The 16,584-nt window shown below is 42.1% G+C and overlaps 1 protein-coding gene across 1 annotated transcript; it reads right to left on the bottom strand.

Moving 5' to 3' along the window:
• Positions 1-6,841: 6,841 nt before the first annotated feature.
• On the bottom strand, positions 6,842-16,449 carry SARAF (store-operated calcium entry associated regulatory factor). The gene is made up of 6 exons (XM_005418232.2): positions 16,392-16,449; positions 16,103-16,278; positions 14,479-14,869; positions 11,376-11,484; positions 9,755-9,873; positions 6,842-9,246 (listed from the first exon to the last, which is right to left on the bottom strand). The coding sequence occupies exons 1-6, from the start codon at positions 16,447-16,449 to the stop codon at positions 9,221-9,223; spliced, it is 879 nt and encodes a 292-aa protein (XP_005418289.1). The 3' UTR covers positions 6,842-9,220.
• Between the last annotated feature and the right edge of the window lie 135 nt (positions 16,450-16,584).

Raw genomic sequence — 16,584 nt, 5'->3', positions numbered from 1 at the left:
AAAAAGATATTTACTGAAAAGTTACCTTTTTTACTCACAGGGTATTTCTCTACGAGCAATCAGGCTTAATATTTGTACCTATTTTAACAGAACCTTTTCAAAACATCTTTAGGTTCTGACATAAGACTGTTTCCAACTGCTGTGGCCAGGATTTACCAAGCAGTAAACCCAGTGTTCAGGCTGCCACTGCCAGACCTAATCCACCACAGCCATCTGACTCAAATCACGAACCTGGCACAAAACACATCCTGTCAAGTCCTGTTTGTTTCAAGATGCTCTGAACAGTTAATTTTGTGCCATCAGACTTTACACAGTTCCCATTTATGTGGTTGGTACCACATGACTTCAGTCCATGGAAGGGAGAGGCAGTAGGTACCAAATGCTGTGGAAAACGTGATCTCAAGTTTGCAGCTGAAAGCTGTGCAGCTGGGTGTCAGGGCTAGGCACACAGCACCTCATCCTCTGCAGCAGTTCCTGGCTTCTAAAACTAAAGTTGCCCGAGTAACTGTTTGGAAGGGGAGGGTAATGTTGTGCCTGGAATTACAGTGCCACAGCCTAAACAGACATCCAGCTGCAACAACTCATAAAACTGTTTTTAAAAGCCTTTCTCGTATGGGAGCACTGGTGTAACTGGATTTGGACATGCACATTTTTTGTCTTGGGTGATGACAGGATAGGGAATGGTGTGTCTGGTGTTTTACAACAGCTCCCTGGATGAGCAACTGTTTCTTAAGCAACAGCCCTCTGTGCTTTGCCACTGGCTAATTGACAACACCAGGGATTATGTGGGGAGGAGAGAAGATGTAATGTACAATTTCTGGGTGAGAGGAAGAGCAAGGGAGGAGGAAGGCCCTCTTTAGAAGGGACATGTGGTTGTGTGATGGGGCTCAGCTGACCACACTGCTGACCCTTGGTTTCCCCTTAGTTCCCAGCCACTCAAACTCCATGCTGCATGTCAGCTCTCAATAAATCCCACTGGGAAGAGTTTGTCTTATTCACTTCAGCTTCAGAAATCCCACCTAACTTTCCTAAACACCTTTGCATTTAAGCCACAGTCCCCACAGAAGCTCCTGCTTCTCTCCAGGCCTCCTATGACCACTGGCTTGGAAATGTCACTCAGCCAAACCCATGTGGGATGTTAACCCCTTTCTTAATTGAGCCCTTTATTCCTCTGTTTCCTCCTTCACCCAGTCTTTGCCCATCTTTCCCGGTGCAGCAGCCACTGCCCATTCTCCTACCTGCTGTAAGCACCAGCTCACCCTCTGACAAGCAGGCAATATTTCACTGAGTTTGACTCTCTGGAAGAGCTGTACCTTTCCAGTACCAGGGACTGGAAAAGGGGTTCAGGACTGTACAGTAGCAAGGGGAAGGTACTTTAAATCATGTGATAAATCTAAAAAAATACTTTAAACTTCCAGCATTCTCTCCAGCCCAGCTCTCCAACCTCTGCTGTTTGCATCAGTGCAACTGTTCTGAGGGGAAAAGTTGAAAACATTGCCTAAATAAACATATAAACCTTTCCACTTTGCCTCCAGTAATTGTTCAGTCAACAGAAACATCGTTTCACTAGCCTGAAATAATCCCTAAGAATCAGTGAAGTGTATGAGCATTTTCCCAAGCACACTCTCTGTGCACTCCCCTGCAGTTGCATGTGCTTTTTCAAATGCTCAACACTTGGCCATGCTGTGACTTTCCATGCTAGGAAAGCTGCACCATGTAGGACACCCACTTATTGTCTCAAAAAACCACCCAAGGGTGTTTCTTGCCCTTCTGTTCTCAGAGTAAGTTATGGGGTTGCAGCACAGTTTCAAGAGAGGTTTCACTGGTGCAGTATAACACTAGCTAAAGCTTAGGTTTAAGCAAAGCCTAACATTTCCTTTAAATATGGAAAATGTAGTGCTCTACTCAGAGAAAATTACTTTCCTATTGTCCCTATTTTTTTCTTAATGGGAAGCCAGAAAAAAACCCAGAAAACAAACAAAACAAAAGGTGTCATTAACAGCTGCCCTTCACCTTTGACCCCCATTATTAATGTCTCCCTTTTCACTCTTTTCCTTCAAGTATCTGCAGCTCATCTTAAGCTAATAAACCTCTTCCCCCAAGGTAAGAAAGGAACCAGAAAACCCACCTCCCATGCATCCTTGCAGACTGATCCTTGCCCACAGTCTTTTGTCTGAGGGATCTGCAGGAAGGGGATTGTGTCTTACTGGGGGTGAAACACTGCCCAGTATGATCCATCCTTTTCCTCTTCCAGTCTGGGCAAAGTGGTTTTCAGTTGGCATTACCTTTCTGTGCTAGGAGGCTGTGCCTAGGATAAGTAGATCCTTATCCTCATAGATAATGATGCTGCCATACTGCCTTGGAGGAAAGCTCTGCCTATCCCAGTACCCTGACTGATGGAGGCCATTAACATTAACACCTTCTGCTTCTGGAATTCAGGTTCTAGGGATTTTTCAGCAAGAAGTCGCGTAATGGCTCAGTAGCTGATGTATTGTTTTTATGTAAAATCACCCAGTCCTTTCCTTTTCATCTTTAGTTTTGGCCTTTAGAATGTGCTGTACAAAGTTTCATAAACCAGATTGCCTGTGTTTCAAAGTGCACGTGATCTCGGAGCTGGCAAGATTGTGAAAATGCATGGTTAGGCCGTGCATTTGGAGGGAGAGCAAGAGAATGGCCAGCACTGCTCCAGCAGCTGAACCAAGACAGCCTTCATAAGCCACATGCAGACCATGGGATGCAGCTGCCCCAGCCTGCTGCAGCCACTGTGTACAAGAACACCCTCCAGTGTGCTGACTGGCTCCACCAGGGCATTCTACATCTCCTCCTAAAGGAGGTCTCTGCTGCTGACTGTTCCACAGCCTTAATTTATTTGTCATTCCAGGGTATGACAAATTCCTGTAGCTCAGCTGTCTTCCTGGGCCTCTCCTGACATGCTGTCCAAAGGTCATCAAACAATCTTCCCTCACCCACAGCCTCTTTGCTGGGAAGTATGCCAAGCTGAGGCTAAGTGGTAGCACTCATGGCTCCATGAGGCCTCTCAGGTGCTTAAGCAAACAAAGACTGGAGAGGCACAGATGCCTCGGTAGCAGGTTCAGGCTGCAAACACTCACTGGTTTCTGTGTGGGACTTCCTGTTCCCCCCTCCTCTTCCCAGGCTGAATGCCCATGGAGGATGGTTCACACTGTGTTTCTCTCTCTCAGCTGCTGCAGAGAGTTCTGTTTCTCAGTTGTGTCCAAAGCAGCTCTGCAATTTAAAAGTCAGTATCTGCCCAAACACTAACTTCTCTTTAGCAGCTGCATCAGCTGGGCTAAAGGGAATGTATCAGTATCTTAGGTGAAACTGGATTATCCCAGTCAAGTATGGTCTTCCTCTCATCACTTATGCTTGCACTGTTTCAGCTCTATACACATTCACTTAGTTACAGCCTAATCCCCAGCTCCTTGTTAAAAATGAAATAAATCCTTCCACCCGTTAATGTAGAATTAACCACCCAAGCCTGCCAATTCAGAATCACACTGCACTATGACCCAGGGGCCCTGGCTGATTTTTAATAGTCAGAATGAGGATGGAGGGTTTGCCTACCTAAGGGAAGGAGGCAGTGCTGGCAGTGGTTGTCAGCAGCAGATGACAATTTGTGCCAAACAGGATCTCAGCTCAAAGACAGGAACAACCTTCTGAGCTGCTTCAGACTGATTGGAGCTTGTTTTTACCTCAGTTTCAGAAATAGCACAGATCAGTTTGTTTCTGTCTATGCTAAAGCCACATGAATTTCTATGCTGACCTAACATCACTTTTTACTGCTACCAATTCTTTGCAAGCTGTGCATCAAACTACAAAGAGCTCTGAACAGGTTTGACTTTGTTGAACACCAAACCTGTTACAGTAAAAGTCTACCACTCTTGCAGTGTAGAAGACACTGCTGGCATTATTTAAATCCATATCAATAAAGTGTTCATTCAACTCCTGGAGAAGGATGTTCATAAAGTAATCCCATGATGAAGGTTAGCTCCACAAAATTGTTCCAACTCAACATTTTATCTACATTCATTGCACATTTTTTCCCTTTCTTTTTCGCCAACCATAAGTGTTGTCTGTCCATTAAAGCAGATGTGATATGTTTACAGCTACCAAATGACATGAAAATGACCACAGGGGCTGACTGGGAGATGAATAACTCCCATTAGGCAGCAGCAGCAAAAGGTATTCTGGACTGCTGGTAATTCCAGTGCTGCCTCAATAAAGACATCCCCACATACTGATTACAAGGACACAGGAGGCACAAAGAAGGCTTACAAAAACAATGATGTCAGGGCTCTGATCTCAAGGCCAAGTCCCAGAGGATCCCACACAACAGCATCTAAATAAAGTTGCATAGCAAAGACTGTGTAAGTCTTGATGCCAGGGAAGTCAGGGCAAATGCAGGAAATGAGGAAAAGTTCCCTATGCAGTACTTCAGAGACTCTGGTCTTTAAGCAGGCAGTGATTTGTCTCCTCCAATTTCACAGTGGGTAGTTGGAAGTCTGAATTATGGAATGGTTCAGATGGCCCTCAGAGCAAAAGGTGTCAATCCATACTACTGGTAATTGCCTGTAGGACTTAACTTTAGGGATGCAGGAAAACTCAGTAAAATAATCCTGATACAACAGCTGTTAGGACTGCCTACTATTTCCTGCTGTTGTGTGAGAAGTGAGCAGGCAGGACACACTAGGAGACAGGCTTCACCTGCAAGCTTTGCTTTGGCCTACTTGCTACCCTTCGTCATAGTTGCTTGCTGCTCTTTCCACTTTTGGCCTTCTCTGTTTATTCTAAGTCACGCTGCAGAAGGAAAGAAACATGGATGCAGGGCCAAGTCACCCTTCTTCTGCTTGGCATTTTCAGAAGCACCTGGTGTCTTTAAACATACATCTACCTACAGGATCTGCAATGGCATGACTGTGGAGTGGCTGAGCTAGCACATCTTAGGCCAGCTTCCTGGTGCTCCATCATGCCTAAGTTAGGATGGAGAGAATATTTTCAGGTCTTCTCCTTGCTGCCAGTTCACCAGCTCTGATCTGCTCCAATCCCCAGCTGCCATTCTGTACCTTCGACAAAAATGCTTCTCTGACAGAAAGCTAAAAAAATGTCTTTCCACAGACACACTGCCCACACAAGTCAATTCACAGCCTGACAGTTGGCTCCCTTGACTGCATCACTATCTACTCCATCCATTCCCAGCTCAATACACTTTTTATAACTGCTTGGCCATTCCTTGCTAAAGAAACATTGACCCTCAGCTGGAACAGAGGGAGCCACAAGATGGAAGACAGCAGGAGATAAGTTACACAGGCCACATAAAGGGAGTCTGCTGATTATTTTCATTAGCATTGGCAAATCACACCTGCAATAGAAAAAGAAGTGTCAGAAAGTGAAGACTACTGCAGTTACACACAATATTAGGAAAGCAAAAGACCTGGCTACAGAAGAAGGCTCCACAAAATATGCTGAGTGATAAGGAGCCGCTCCCACACAGCACTCAACCCCAGTAGGTACAGGAGAAGGAGGGACCTGACATTATGTTTCAATAGACACAACAGGACACAACAGCATTGTCTGCCGGTACAGATTGCATTGCTGTGAGATTTTGATCGTTTTGTGGATTTGCTCATATGCCTTAGTTCACAGGCAGCTGGGCTATTTCTGTACCACAATCACTGGCTGATAGGGATTCTGACAATATTAAGAATACAAATTTGCTTTAGTAAGGAAGAAAAAATACATCACTTTTAATCAGTGCTAAGTGGACAACAGTCTATGTGCAAGTGCTGCATTTTCAGCTTTTAGACAGCTGTGCAGGCAGGTAGGTATTGCTTGCTACTTCAGCAATTTCTCTGTGCAACACTTTATAGTGCTGGAAATCATACCACCTGGTTTAATTCCCTTTTTGGAAGTCACGATCATGGAAGAATTTTATTTTTCAAAGAAACTACCTACTGTCTTGCCTTGGTGCTAAGTCAAACACACACAAGGCACCCAGGGAAAAGAGCAAGGTGCACAGCATGAGACTCTGCAGAACTAGCCAAGATCTGACCTGGCAGCTGAGTCACAAGACAGAGCAGCACAGAGAAAGCTTATCTCTGTCCATTTTTTTTTCATCACATGCTTCATGGGAAGTCAGCTGTAAAACCAGGAGTTTCATTTCTTTAATGAGTTTTAGCTTTGTGTGAGGATGTAAGCATTGTCAGAGTACAAGCAGTTCTGGTCCCAGGTACCAAACAGAATTGCAACTATCTAAAAGAGCATTTAACAGTTTGAGCATTTACATATGCCTTGCAACTATGCAGCTGCTGTGAAGATGCTGCCAGAGCCCTGCCCAGGAGCAGAAGGGAGACTTGGACCTTCCAGATCTGATGCTCAGGAAGAAAGCTCAAGGTCTCAGAAGTAAGAGCTGTAAGCTGCCTTCCATGAGCTGTTTTCACTCAGGAGCATCAGCAGCATTTGATGAAGGAAACGCTGACACCAGAATTTGCAGGCCCCTGTTTAAACCCAGTTTACAACTGCCAAGAGGTTGAACTCTCTGTGTAGACCATGTCTCTGTTCAGCAGTGGCACATCCTCTGTGCAAGAAGCCAGTACATCAGCTTAGGCTACCCTGTGTTGAGTTCTGCTCTGCCCACAACCAGAACAGCAGCAGTGATCACAAATTCTTTTGAAGGGTTTAGCTCACCACCTTGTAAAACCAGGAACATGCTGACATAACAGAGCTTTTCTGCAGACTCAGATCCCAAGCCCGGATGTACAAGAAAGCCTTCAATTCCTTATAGAATTCAGTATTTTGTTACTGAAAACATAATCAATACAATAACTCTATTCCCAATATTGTTTTATTTTATTGAAACAACATACAGCTTATCCACTTCGCATCTGGGGGTAAAGGATGATATTATTTACCCAGGAAGTGGATGATGAGACAGAGAACTCTGAAAAAACAAACAATGCCATCCCTGCAGGCCTCAAGACAGTGATTTAAAGACAAAAATACTCCTTATTCACTTATTTCATTCCTTTATCAGAGGGAAGGGCAAACATATCCAAACAGATTCAGAAGCTATAGTAGATTTATGTCTCAGATTTATTTTGCACATTTCATGCAGAAACTATAAATACAAATGAAAACATTGTCTAAAACATTTCATACCACACTGTAATTTAAGAGCAAACTTCAGCTTCCAACTACCCAGTTAGAAAAAATCCAGTTTCACTGTTATGCAATTAGTTGGCAAAGCAAATATTGACTGTGACAAGCTTAACCTGAATTCACTTAGAAATAATAAGAACTCCATGTTAAAAATATATTCTTCTGCTACACTTTGTTATAAAGATAAGAGATTTACCAATGACTTCTTCTCATAAAAGGCAGAGCTTTCTAGGAGGCCATGAGTAAGGTCTTTGTCATTTCCCTTTTTAGGTTCACAGTGCAGGCTACTAATGAAGTTATTTTCCCCCAACCCTCAGGTAGCTCTGAGAAGCAAACCACCATTTCACCACCAAGTTATTCTGAATTATCAAATGAAATTGATAACACTTTTAGTACAAGAACATTTTCATGAAGCACTTTTTCTGGCTGTTGACTTCATAAAGATTTCTGGGATTTGCTGGTTTGGTTTGCTTGTATATTTTTTTCTTTTCTTTCTTGAATTTCTCTCTTTTGGTTGCTTAAGCCATACACTGAACTTGGGTGTTAACATATGAACTAATTCCTTCTATACTCATGAATGGACATGGCTCCTTTTCCCTGAGTTCTGCTGAAGTCACTTTCTTAGACTAACCAGACCTATTTAATCTCCTTGTGGAGCTGCAACCTGTATCAGCTGAACAGTGCCTTGCTGTTGCTGTAACAGCTGCTATCCATTCCCAACACAGTATTTTCCCAAGGCTCAAAGACAATGCTTCTCTGGCTGCTGCCAGCATACATGAGCTGTGCCCACACAAACACTTCTACACTCTGTTAGGATGGGCTCTGCACAGGAGCTGGTGATCAAGCAGCCCATTATTCACTCTTCCCCTCTCCCCATAGTCCTGAGAAATTTCTCTGCTTTTTATCCAGCAATGCCTCCTCCAGGAGAGAATAAGTCACCCAAGAACTGTATGACACTTTACAGAGGCTCCAAAAGATCATCACAGAACAAAGCAAGGCCTCTGCTTCCCACTCTTCGACAGCACTTTGTTTTTAAAAAGCACATTTGGGGAAATTTACATGCTGTTAGACATCCAACTTCCTTCCTTAGCTTAGTATCAAGGCCTGCTGTGTCCCAGGGATTCCATCATCTCTGCAGTAAGAATATTCCCTTCCCTTTTGCAATGAGCACTTTTGGTTTACTGTGCCCTGGACAGGTGATCTAACAGGACAGACCATTCACATTATAAGTTTTCATTTAATTGCCAACATCCACCATTAAAAGGAAAATCTGTGGCCTCGATGCAGGCAAAACATCTGTAATCACCTGAATTTAAATTACCTCAGTCTACCAGAAAAAGGTCAAGATTTCCAGGTTACTTATTTATTTACCCCCAGTAACTTATAGACAAAGTTCCCCAGGTTTGCACAGTCACCTTGGATAAACTCTGTAACATAGAGAATCCATGAATCTGCACATTTTTGCTCCAACAGTCACACAGCACAGATACAAACACACTAATGTTAATCTCTTTATACACAGTTTTGCTCTTGTCCACTGAGGAAGAACTCCCACACTTATCTGAGTGGCTGACTGCACTTACAGTAAAGTTCACATTAAATCTGCAAAGGCAAACAAAAATAGCTTCCAAGAACAGCACTCCTTACATATCAGGTAGATGCTGGACCACCAGAAAAGAGGAAAAATATTATCAGAAATTCTGGGCCAAATGAAGTGAAGCCCAGAACATGAGTAGTAAGATACAAGCTTTGAAAATCTGGTAAGGCGATCACCGGGGCCTCAAGTACAGACAGATACATGGTCACTGTAACATCATTCTTCTTAACCTGGATGAGCTTTTTCTGTAGGAGACGCTGATCTGAAATAGTGGATATTCCAGCACCCGTCATACCCTAAATAGCAGTTAGAGTCCACAGAGAAAGTGAAGAATTCTTTGCCTAATCCTTCATACCTCATATGCACTTTTGAAGTATACTACTATTAAAAGAAGTACAAGTACACAACAAGATTTAGTTCAATCACTCTGATGTAATAATGTAAAGGATTTCATCTTCGCTTCGTGCCCCCAAAGCCTGCAAAATAAAAAAAAAAAAGTCAGCTCCACCATGGCCTTTCCATTGAACTCTCTAGGTCTAAAAATGCTAAAGGTGGCAAGGGAGATGAGGTAAATATATCCACACGAAGAACAACAAGCAACTGTGGGCTGACTGGCCTGGGAACTATTCTGCTCTTGCAGATTAGACAACCTGCATTCAACAGAGAACATGTCTGTGCATGTTTGCTGGAGAAGAGTACATGTAGTGCTCATCAGAAGGGAAAGCCTTAAACTAATGCATCTTGCCAGTGAAGACAAGCCCAATGCTGATGGCGCCATGCCCACCACAGGCCTGTGGAGAATTTCATGCCCCACAATGCTGCCCTACTTCCATAGGGAATGGAAGGAAGGGACATTGTTACATGCCATCTACACCAACTGGTAAAATAAAACAAGGATGCTCATTGAACCACAACCAACATCTGCATGTTTTTCATAGGTCAAACTCTCTTGAGCTTCAGGAAATTAAACACGCTTTGCCTTACCAGAAGCAGTTCTTGTTCCGGAGCTGCTGCCTTCTGTGGAATTCCTTGAGTGCCCATACATAGGAGGTACAGCTGTGGGATCTGTCCACATACTGTGATATGGGGAACGTGGCTGTGCTCTGCCATGAAACAGAGGAGAAGGAAGGCTTCATTAGTGGCCTTCAGAAAAATTAAGACACCATTCCAAACAAGAGAACTGCACCTCCAAGGGAAAACTGTAAGCAATTATTTCAAAGCTAGAAATATTCCTATTTAATGTATTTAACACATTGAGAGCAAGGACATCCAGTGCTGTGATATCATAATCTGTAGACTTCCAAAAGGAAATTAAGCTTTATTCTTCAGAATAAGGAATTCTAACAATTGCAAATGAGGAAAGTTTTCTTTCTGAAATTTTGACTTTAAATTCCATCAGACAAGAAAGAAGTTTGAAATCTGAAGTTTAAATGCATCTTGGCATCACCTACATCCCAGTCATGTTTGGCAAGAGAAAACATCCGTCTGTTAACTCTTTTGAAAAGGTCATATCAGTAACACTAACATATCATGGTCTTTGACTCACTCACTTAAAATTACTTGCTTCCATGGATATGGAATTTCCTGCTGCTGAAATTTACAAACAGCTCTCTCACACTTCCTGGCACCAGCATTTTGCAGCACTTAATTTCAAAAGCCTAAAAACCAAATTAAACAATAGTGGACCGAAGACTGTTTTAAACAAAAAGAAGCCCAAGTTAGGAAGCTTGTTTATGTATTTGGACTTACTCAGTTAGATCGCTAATCTTGAACAATAATTTGTGCCTACTGAAATGGGGGTGTGTACAGAAATCAGGGAACTAACCTGTATGTAGATATTACATAAATAGAATGCCTCAACACAAGAGTCATGTATTTAAGCCTTAAGAAATTCCAGGCCAATATAAACTTTAACACATTACACCTTAGAAAAATTCTTAGCAGATTTAATATAAGGCTTCTGAAAACAGCCTACAACTTTACCACATAGATGCTGAGCACACTCCTGTCCACATATCTTACTCTCTAATCTGTTATATTTCTACAGGAATAGACTTGATACATAGGCAAGTCATTTGATAAATAGAGAAAACTGCTAAGGATCATGAAGATTCCCTGCAGGGATCTTGTATTTTCTCCACTGAAGCCTAAAATGGCAGCAACTGCTCTCTTTAAACTGTTAATCTAAAAATGATGCATCCTGAATGTCTAAAAGTCTATACCAAATATGGTCATCCAGACTTATTTTAGGAAAGATGACATTGATACAAGAGATCCATATAGAGAAGATTATATGCTGAATATGACTATATGTGTTTTAAGGCATTCTGCAGATAAATTAAATGCTCAATTTAAATTTGCAGGCCATCATGCCAGGTCAGAGGAAGCAGAATGAAGTACCTCAGTCTTTCCAATTCTGCCTCAGAAACATGTTTGAAATGTCTCTGGTCCTGAAGCTGCAAACAGCTGCTCAAAATTCTTCTAGTGGTAGGATTTTATAACTTGAATGACACTGGTCTGAAAGCTTAAAAACAATGTCAATATAGTACATGGCATACCCCCTGAAAGCTTAAATGCTTAAAATCTGATAGGATGCATATTTTACCTGTGACTGCCTGCTAAATAGCCTAGCAAGCCTCCTGCTCCTAATCCAGTCCAAAATCCTGGTCCTGAACTGGTTCCATGATGGGAATGAGTTCCAAAGCTGTTGTCATCTTAAACAAAATGAAAATAGGAAGCATAAGTTAGTAACAGACTAATCCTCAGGCCAGCTGTTGCAACAAAATTCTCTCCTGTTAAAGATAATGGAAAATTAGACAACAAACTGGTCCTGATTTCAGCAGATTTTCGATCAAGCTTAATTTGAAAGGCCTCACATTTCAGAAAGCAGGACACTCCACATAAACCAACACTACTATAAAGAGTTTTATGCTAAAAATCTGCTTCCACTTCATCTCACAACCCTAATGTTTGCAAAACATGGAAAGAGTCCCTGCCTGCTGATCTATAAACAGACAAGTTAGATTAAAATAGAAAAAGAAACTAAGAAAGAATAATCTGCTGAAGGTCACCGAGCAGGCCAGAAGCAGATGCAGGAACACAAATCAAGTAGGTAACAGTGCAGAGCAAGCAAACCACAAAGACACAGAGCTCCTAATCTCACTGAGCACAGCTGCCCAGTTTGAGTCACAGTGGCTCAGTGTAACGCTGACATTACTGGTATTGTTCCTGGTAATCCTAGTCTGGCACTTGTTATCAAAAGCCAAGCTAACTGCAACCACATTGCAAAGTTTTCATTATACATGAGTCGCCAAGCTTGACAAATACCTTGATGAAACTGCAAGCATATCAAGTAGGTTGTGGGGGAAGGAGAGTCACAAATTTTCTGACATGTGACCTGCACATAACATGTGGTTCTGAGCCAGAATGAATGTTTTCCATTTAGAAAGAGAAAGAGAAAATACAAACCCAAAGTACAATAATTTTTCTGGTCTAGCAAAAATCATGGATGCAAGGATAAACTCAACCATGGTTTTAACACATAAGGAAGTATAAAAAAAACCTAAAGATAACATTAGGGACTCCCTCAAACATGCCCACCTGAACAACTGGGCCAGAGATGACGTAGGTAAAAATCAAAGGGCCTGGTTTGTCTTCAAACTGATATGGGTTGTTTGAAGTCATAGATGATAAAACAATATTGAAATAATCTGTTTCAGTCTAGACTGAATTTGATATTGAATTTCATTTTGAATGTGTGGGGAGAAATATAAACTCTCATTGGGACGATATACTACTAAATTATGCTGATTTGGAACAATAACAAAAAAATTACTTAATTTGTTGCAAAAACAATGTTAATCAGAAATGAACCAACTCATTTGTTCAAAAGCACCATCACTGAACACTGACTCAGAAAACTGAGTAATTTTTTTGAAATATCTAGAGTAAACATTAAGAATCCTGTCAAACAACTAACTGAGAGAAAGCAGAACTTAATTAAGATAGTCTAGCTAAACAAGTTCCACAGGACACATTCTGCATGTTAAGGGGATTTAAAATGAGGCAAATTAAATATTAACAGCAATATGTGAACAACATTGCTTTTTATTACTGTCCTGGTTTCCAAACACTAATACATTCCTGGAAAACATGGACATGCACATTCAGAGATGTGCTTTTGCTCTGCTCCCACAATGTAAGGCAGACACTGAATGCATGGAGTAGCCTAACACTTAGTATTTTTAATCTGCCTCCACATTTCAGTTTTCCTCCTTACTTTGCCTGAAATCCAAAGACAAATCATTGACATGCCTTATTAAAAACATCACAAGCTAAGCATTCTATGGTTCCCAATGTGTATTTTAAGTGTCTAAGTTTTCAGCAATCCTCAAGAAAACATTCTCAAGGCCCTGCTCTTGCTAGATTTGTGACTCCTGCAAAGAAAAATGCACTGGGGCAATTAACTGACACGGAACTGAAGAGAAAAAAATGAAAATAACCCTTCATTGTTTCACCTGTGCCAGTGTGACAGAGCTGTGTGTCATAGCCAGGGCTCCTGCTGACCACCACAGTGCAGCCAGTGCCATGCTCACACATGGCCACTGATGCGCACGCAGCACAGACAGTCAGTCTGATGTAACCACATGCAAACCAATTTGCAAAGCCAACAGAAGCACATTCCCTTTAATTTTCTAGTGCAGGTACAGCTGAAAGTTTCTGCTGTGCACGCCCTGCACAAGGGTATGCAAAAGAATTACACTGCACCCTCTGTTGGCCAAGCTATTTGAAAGCATTAATAAGCATTAGTAAAATATAAACTTTTGACTAATAAACCTAATCCTTCCTACATATTTTCTTGCCAAGACCCCCTCTCTATTAACAGATAGACAGACAGACAGACAGACAGACAGAAAGAAAGAAAGAAATTATGTAACTTGTGAGAATGTAATTTAAGTTCCAGTGCTGTGAGCAGCTTGCATGTTTACAGGGTTAACTGAGTCACTCAGACACCAGATGAGTAATGTTTATTTCCCTGAGACACTATGATGGCCTAAGGAAGACCACTTACTCTGTGTCAGAAGACACCAGTTTTCTGGGAAAAGAAAAATTGCCTCTTTTCCCAGCAGCAGCCTTGTCACTGCTTTTGTAATTTTCAACTTCAGATGAAAGGCCACACATGAGAGTCAGATGCTGTACCCTCTAATGACAGTTCACAGACACTGTTCTCTGCTTTGGGAACCAAATCTTTCAGCCCTGTTAAACAGAGGACTGGTACATGATACTCAACCCTATCAACTGCTTGGTCAATGAAATCAGGGCTGAAAGGCTGTTCTGTAAAGTTTCAGAGTGCTCCTTTGGCATGGCTTTGTTTCTGGCTGTGTAAGAACCAGATTACCTACGACAATTATTCTCCCCCTCACAATCCTGCTATTTCACAGGTGATGAAAAGAATGCTTGCAGAGCATGGGGAGTTAGCTTTGCAAAGGTTCAGAGGGCAGCCTGCCCTGAAAGCCTGTGGAAAGCCAAGCCCTTATTTCCTCTTTTGAACAAAGAGTAGAACACAAGCTGGCTGTAGGCTCTGCAGCCAATTCGGCAGCTGCCTGCAAATGCTGTGGTTTTAACTCTATCCCACCTTCCCTTACCACAGATAAAACAGGACAATCCTGCTTGCTCTTTTGAATACTGTAAATGGCTCAGAGCCCTACCTGTGAAGGTGGACTTAAAACCAGGAGGAGGAGGTGCCTGCTGATTCTGCCAGAAGGGCTGAGAGAAGCCATCACTGCCCCCAGAACTCTGCTGAGACTGCTGGTTGCTGAGGAAGAACTTGTAAACTCCAAAAGCAAGAAGGAGAAGAACAATTACAACAATTGCTCCAGAACCAGAATCAGAATAATCTTTGCTTGACTGGTAATAGCTAGAGCCAAAGCTTCCAGAGTTCTTCACTTTCCTTGCACCTTCTGCAGTCAGCTCTAGCTTGAACAGCAAACTACAGGAGCCTCTTAGTATGTAAGGATCATCCGGGTAATCGTAGCCCTCACAGCTCACTTCCATTTGTCCAAAACGGTAGGCATTTTCCAGGTCTGCTTTGCACTGCCACTGAAAAAATAAACACAACACTAAGTAAAACATATTGCCCCAAAGATGAAAACACCCATCTGCTTCCCCACATACACCCTGAAATAAAGCTGTAATTGCTAACAAATCATCTATAGGTAAGAAATCTCTGTGTGCTCCTATTTTGAAAATGAGTAGGAGTTTTATGTTTAAATGAATTTTAAATCCTAAAACTTGAAAGAGATTATCTTTCAGAACACCGAAGAACTGTAGCTCTGGAAGATTTAGTTTTTTCTTCATTGAATACATTTTTCAAATATCCCTTCCTGAGATACAGCAATACTTCTAAAAAATGTGCTGTACCCTGTGCAATAGATACGTAATAAATGCCTGTCCTGTGCAAACTCATAAAAACATAACACGTGAGCCTGAGATCCAATGCACCATTGAGTCCATTTCTGTCTATGCAGAAATCAAAAGAAACTGGGACAAACATCATTAGGCATCCATATGCAACACTTAACAATTATGTTGGGGATTGTCTGGTTGAATACAGGTGGATCCTCAGGCTCACATTCCCCTGAGGTACTCAAACAAAGGGATCTCTAATGGCACGTGACATGTGTTTTGGAGAGGAAATAAGAAAGTAGTTGTCTCTAAATTAGTAATTCAGTACAGCAGTACCAACTGCCAATTTTGATTGTTCTTTCACAATACTGTATCAGTTTTAGCAAACACTTTCAGCCTTGATTCCTGGTTATCTATTGACAGCAGCCTTTTTGACAGCTGAAAGTCAAGACTATTTACTGACTCGCACTCACACCCTAAGGTGAAAGCGAAAGTCAGGCAAATCTGAAATTTAGTTTCTAAAAGGTAGAGCTGAAGTGAAGCACATATTAAGAAGACCTTTCCATGCTAATAAAAAATGGAAATTCACAAGCAATAATTCAAAAGCATCCTCCGGGGTTTGCAAGAGTTTAATTTTATAAACTCGAGCACCATTTTATTTAAAACCAACAAAGGTTTGCTATGCCATGCTTTTACATTAGCTCCTTCAAAGCTATAGGAAACATATAACTACAGTAGTTCTGGAAAATCCAAACCTAAAAGTATTTAGGTTAAGTTTTTAGTGCAAGAGTTCATGTAACAAAAAGAACTAACCTGAACTGACACCCTAGCTCACTACTCTTCGCTCCTTCATTACTTCGCAGCTTGGGGGAAACCTATTTCATTGACAGTTTTTCATAGACAGTTTAACATGTTTTAAACAGTTACCTGTACATCGTAGCCATCCCATCCTTTGTTGTAGCACTGCACAACCTCAGGGACACGGGAACACCCCGCAGAGCCTCCCGTGCACTGCAGCTGAGGGACCGAGGCTGTCCGCCGGGATGTTGTGTATTGTCCTCTGCGCAGAGTGAGCGCCTCAACATCCCGCAGCAGAACCTTCCCTGAAACAGGCAGCACAAAGAATCACAGGATCCATTAGGCTGGGAAAGACCTCTGCGATCACCGAGTCCAACCTCGATAAAAGAACTCTATCATGTCAGCCAGACCACGGCACAGAGCGCCACGTCCAGTTTTTCCCTAAACACCTCCAGGGACGGTGACTCCACCACCATCCTGGGCAGCTCATTCCAATGTTTGATCACCCTTCCTGTAAAAAACTTCTTCCTATTGCTTGTCAGCGCTTGTGCAGGTGCACTCCTCCTGGCTGCGAGGGCCTGCTCTCAGGAGAAGGCTGCCGATGGAGGCCG

This window comes from Geospiza fortis, unplaced genomic scaffold (genome assembly GCF_000277835.1).
Source record: "Geospiza fortis unplaced genomic scaffold, GeoFor_1.0 scaffold11, whole genome shotgun sequence".
NCBI lineage: Eukaryota > Metazoa > Chordata > Aves > Passeriformes > Thraupidae > Geospiza > Geospiza fortis.
Note: the sequence above shows the minus strand (reverse complement) of the source record. Positions and strands in the feature narration are given on the sequence as shown.

Excerpts from the sequence above, each read along its gene's own strand:
- SARAF (XM_005418232.2), bottom strand. The coding sequence starts at position 16,449 with ATGGTGGTGGAGTCACCGTCCCTGGAGGTGTTTAGGGAAAAACTGGAC. Across the intron at positions 14,870-16,102 it reads GGGATGGCTACGATGTACAG|TGGCAGTGCAAAGCAGACCT; the intron begins GTAACTGTTTAA and ends TTATTTTTTCAG. Across the intron at positions 11,485-14,478 it reads TTTTAAGTCCACCTTCACAG|ATGACAACAGCTTTGGAACT; the intron begins GTAGGGCTCTGA and ends ATTTTGTTTAAG.